At 53.1% G+C, this 5,080-nt stretch overlaps 1 protein-coding gene across 1 annotated transcript in view; it reads left to right on the top strand.

The window, feature by feature from the left end:
- The window catches only part of CD99L2 (CD99 molecule like 2), a 35,139-nt gene extending 31,044 nt beyond the window's left edge, over positions 1-4,095 (top strand). Inside the window, exons 11-14 of the mRNA XM_026080202.1 lie at positions 32-67; positions 178-297; positions 3,068-3,133; positions 3,574-4,095. Of these exons, the coding sequence (XP_025935987.1) occupies positions 32-67; positions 178-297; positions 3,068-3,133; positions 3,574-3,638 (287 nt within the window). The 3' untranslated portion in view covers positions 3,639-4,095. The remainder of the gene's footprint in view (positions 1-31; positions 68-177; positions 298-3,067; positions 3,134-3,573) is intronic.
- Positions 4,096-5,080: the final 985 nt, after the last annotated feature.

Below are 5,080 nucleotides of genomic sequence, written 5' to 3'. Positions count from 1 at the left end.
GCCGCAGCCCTGACGCACGCGTGTCTTGCAGGTGCCGGCGGCAGCACGGAGGGCGACCGCGAGGCAGGTAGGTGGCGCGGGCGTGGGCCAGCGCCCGGGGCGCGGGGGACCAGCGCCCATCCAGGGAGCGGGCGCGCGGACGCACAGCCCCCTTCCCTTCCCTTCCCTCCCTTGCAGGCAGCATGGCGGAGACGGGGACGATCGCCGGCGTAGCCAGTGCCCTCGCCATGGCGCTCATCGGCGCCGTCTCCAGCTACATCTCCTACCAGCAGAAGAAGTTCTGCTTCAGCATCCAGCGTAAGCGGCCCCATCCCCATCGCCCTGCGGGGCGCCAACCCCGGGAAGGGGGAACCTCCGGGGGCCGCGGGAGGGCTGAGCCGTCGCCCCTCCACGGGCACCTCTGACCAGCCCTGCCCTTCGCTGGGGAGGAGGAGGAGGAGGAGGAGGCGGCAGGGAAACCCTTCCCACCCCGCGCAGGGTTTCGGTGCAGGGCAGCGCGCACCCTTTGCCCCCCCCAAACAGCTACTTTCGTTTTCTAGCCTGAAGACAGGGATAAAGAGTTGGGCTTCAAATGCAAACGCTTCCCATGTGGCGCTGGCAGAGGAGCCCCTCTTCGCCCGCGGCGGCGGCGGCGGCCCGAGCTGCTAGGACTCCCCTCAGGCTAAGCAMCCGCCTGCCCCCACGCTGTTGCTAACCGGCGACGCGGGCCCCGGGATCCCGCCGCCTTCCCGAGGCCCAGCACCCCCCGCTCCCGCACGGGAGCGTGGCGTAGCCGAAAGCCAAAACACCGCCGCAAAGCAGGGCGAGGATGGGAGAACCAAACATCTCAGCAAAGGATAACAAAAAAAGGCAAAACCCAAACATTTCAGTAAGAGGTAAAAACTCACCAGGGAGCAGAGAGGGAGCGCAGCAGGAGCCTCCGGAGCGGCATCCACCCTGCCGAGCAGAGCCGAGCGGAGCGGCTGCAGCTGTGGCCGGCCACGCAGGCAGGTGCAGCCACTGCAATCAATCAGGCGCAGCCCCGTCGCCTTCCGTCCCGGGAAGCAGCCTTGGTGCAGGCTGCCCCGCCAAAGGCTCCGTTTAACCGTTGCAGGGAGATGGCACGCACAGCGGGGAGGAGGGTTCATGGTAACCAGGCGAGGTTTGGTGGCCGGAGCTGCCCGAGGAGCAGCTCCTGCGTGGCCCGGACGCGTCGGCGGGATGCCGGGTGTCCCAAAGGACCGGACCCCCCCGTCCTGCCGCCACGYGGAGGCAAAGCTGGGGTTAAGGGAGGCGCCGCGGCACCGGTGCCCTGTGCGGGTCGGCACCCGCAGCTGCAGAAGGGCCTTCTTAAATTAATCGAGTGAAATCTCTTGGGAGGCTCCTTTGCTCTGGGGGAAGGGTGCTTCGGGGGCTGGAAACTTGTGCTGAAATGGTGTTATTTTCCCAGTTGCGCCTGAAACAAACAGGAGCATTTTGGTAAATTAGATCAGCAGGAAAAGTCAAATGAATGTGATAGAATGAAACACCCTTGTATATATCCCCCCACTTAAATGTTATTTTGGCAAGAATAAATAATTAAAAAAAAAAGAGTAAGGGCTTTGATGAGGGGAAAGCTGAGAGACACAAAGCCCCAGAAAGGCGGCAGGAAATTAAAGTTAATTATAAAGGAGGATTAATTTAAGCCATCAGACATGGCATGCTGGGCTAATGTCAGGCCTTAGATGCATTGCAATGCATGACAGAAATGTGAGAGCCGTCAGCCACTGCAAAAGTGGCTTTTTATTGAAAAACAGAAATTGCATTTGGTGATATCCCAGCAAAACACATGTCTTGGGGGGGGGGGGGCAGCGGTGCTGTGCAGTGACCATTGCTGGAAGCACAGAGGAGCCGCCTGGGCTGGTTTTTCCGCGGCCATCCTTCCGCAGCTGCGAGTTTGCAAGCTCTGTTCCCATTTTTGATCCTCTTTTGACTGGAGCAATTCCTGGTTCTTCTGAAAGTTGCAGTCAAAGCCACCTTGTAGTCTCTGTCCCGCTCTCCTTCCTAGCGCCCGCTCCTCCCACACCCTGACTTTGACTTGCTTGATGGGTCAGGACAGCAGCTAAAAGCCGATCCTGACGTGGCCGTGCCAGGAGGAAGCCGGCCTCGCGAGAGCCCTTTCCCGGGGCGCTGGTGCTGTCTGAAGGGGCGCCCCGTCGAAATCAGCAGTGCGCAGCCCCCCGGCACTGCTCTGCTGGCTGAAACAGCCCTGCAAACGCCTCGGGGGAAAAAAGTTGCAAAATCACAGCTAGCAGTGTGAGGAAGGGCACTGCGGGATTGCACCCCCTGCCCCGCTCTGCTTGGTGCTGATCGCTGACACCCCCAAGCGTGGGGCAGAGCCTGCGCGAGCGCCAGCGGGTTCGGTGGCTCGCGGGCACTGCGGGTTTGGCCGCCCCTGGTCAGCGCAGCGCCCCGTCGGCCCTCGCTGCCTCCCTTCCAGCCTGGCACGCCGTGCGCCTAGAAGGACGAGCTGATTCCTGCCCCCTTGGCCTTGATTGCACTTGTTGCAAACATTGGAAACTTCTTTGCATTTAAATAACAGACTTACTCAGGCTTTGACACCCCACTGGGATGCTGCTTCATCAACACAGCCTTGCTCTAAACTGCTTCTTACAGCTATGCATAATTTAGCTTTTAATGAGAAATGTACTGTATATGCATGCTTCGAAGCAGCCCCTCTGCACAGCAGTCCCATCCGGACAGCGCCCCTATTCCGCGCAGCTCCAGCTAGCTGAGCCTTCTTCGTACAGTGATTAGTCTTGCTGCCTCGCACAATAAAGATGAGGCAAGAGAATCAGAAAAAAGGGATGCTGCTTGAAGCTGTGCCTTGTAAGCAAGCCTCTGTGGTCATGTCAAAATCCAGCAATGCTTTCTCAGCATTGTATATGGCTTACTGATGTTTCTATACTGTTGCTAATACAGAGGAGTTTGCAAAAAAGGCATCTTAGCTTTCACAGAAGATATGGCCATTACTAGAATTTTTCAGGCATCAAGGCAAACCATTTTTACTTTCTACCCTCCCATCTCACTCTTTATTGTTACTTCCTAGAGGGACTTAACGCAGAATACGTGAAAGGAGAAAACATGGAAGCGGTTGTGAGCGAAGAACCTCAAGGTGAGAGCTTTGCATCCTGTAACCTTMTGCCTCTAGCCACAAAAGCGGCTTTACTGAAGGACTTGCTTAAATTCACTCACGCTGTACTGAGCTGCAGTGTCTCTTTGATGGCAACACCACTTAGGTTTGGCTGCAGCTTTTTATGAAACTCCCACTACAATGTTTCCCCCCGCTTACTGTACACAGAGAAAAACTCTGCATTAAGAGACCAAGGATCTAATTCTGCAAACAGTGGCAGTTAGTATTTAGCTGTCATGTTTTCAGCCATCAAAAGTGTGTTTACAGGAAAAGCATGATCCTGCTTTTAGTGACAGATAATCAAGGCTGATGTAAAGGCTTTTCTAAAGTCACATACATCCTCCCAGCATTAGGCACCCACTGCTTGCAGTTTAGCTCCGTTGTATGCTATTGTATTCATGATCCTTTTTTTCCTCCCCCAGTTAAATATTCAGTACTGGAAAAACAGTCAGCAGAACCACCAAAACAAGACAGCGCGAAGCTCTGAAGCATGACCTGGGGCTAGAAGAGAACCAGGCAGCAGCAAACATGGAGATCTCACATGCTTGTAATTTAGCTTTTTATTTAATTTGAACCCAAAGCTATTTAATGTGTACTAAGGCTTGAACTGGCTTCTCACTGCTATAGGCTTTAGGGTTAGAACGGTAGTATGTGTTTATTTTTTGTAAAGATTTCTGTGTTTACATTGAAGTAATATTGTAGGTATGATTTCAAGTTGTATGCAAAACAACCGAAGGTGCTTCAGTAGTCTTCAACTATCAGTTAAGGGCCAAGGTCTTTTCCAAGGAGCAGAAGAACTTACAGGGGTGAGGACAGTGAAGTGCCTGTAAATAGCAATCCAAAGCAAACCATGCAAAACCCTTTGTGAATCACAGRATSRYTGAGGTTGGAAGGGACCTCTGGAGATCATCTAGTCCAACCCCCCTGCTCAAGCAGGGTCACCTAGAGCAYRTTGCACAGGATTTCGTCCAGGCGGGTTTTGAATATCTCCAGAGAAGGAGACTCCACAACCTCTCYGGGCAACCTGTKCCAGTGCKCTGTCACCCTCACAGTGAAGAAGTTTYTCCTCATGTTCAGRTGGAAGTGTCTGTGTTTCAGTTTGTGCCCATTGCCTCGCGTTCTGTCGCTGGGCACCACTGAAAAGAGTCTGGYCCCATCCTCYCKRCACCCTCCCTTCAGATACTTGTACACGTTGATAAGATCCCCTCTCAGCCTTCTCTTCTGCAGGCTGAACAGGCCMAGCTCTCTCAGCCTTTCCTCATAAGAGAGATGCTCCAGTCCCCTAATCATCTTTGTAATCACCTCCACCCGACTTCAGCCATCTGCTACAGGCACATAATTTCCAATGGCAGTGATGAAAACTGCACATTTACTGAGGGTAGATTGTGATCCTTAGAACAGCTACACCTAAAAATAAAGTGCCTATGGGGAGGTCCTCAGGTAGGGCCTCAGGCTGAGACAGGTGACACCCTGCTCTTTAGTCGCTCACAACCACACAGCACTGGGCTTCTAACCAAATAAAAGGAAGGACCTGATTTTCATCCCAAATCATAAATACAGGTAATAGCAGTGCATGCAGTGTTCATTTTTGGCAAATACCATTTGAATGCATGGCTATGCTAGAGGTCAGAATGGAGTCGAAGTTACAAAGTGATATAGTTTGTCTRCGTCATCAGTGAGGTACTTATATTGTCATTGAAATGAATGAAAACTGTGTGTGCTTCCAAGGACAGATTCAGATCTCATTCGTACCAGAGCAAATTACAGATTTAACCCAAAAGAAAATAAAGAGCACACCAGTTGAGACCTGTAACACTCACTGCCACAAGAGAAGTCAAGCTCGGCAAGATGCAGCCCCCCCACCTCCTCCTCCAAGCATTCCCACAACTATTGCGAACACTCACTGTCACCTTAGGCAGAAAAGGGATA

This window comes from Apteryx rowi, unplaced genomic scaffold, assembly GCF_003343035.1.
Source record: "Apteryx rowi isolate R43461 unplaced genomic scaffold, aptRow1 scaffold_115, whole genome shotgun sequence".
Taxonomy (NCBI): domain Eukaryota; kingdom Metazoa; phylum Chordata; class Aves; order Apterygiformes; family Apterygidae; genus Apteryx; species Apteryx rowi.
Note: the sequence above shows the minus strand (reverse complement) of the source record. Positions and strands in the feature narration are given on the sequence as shown.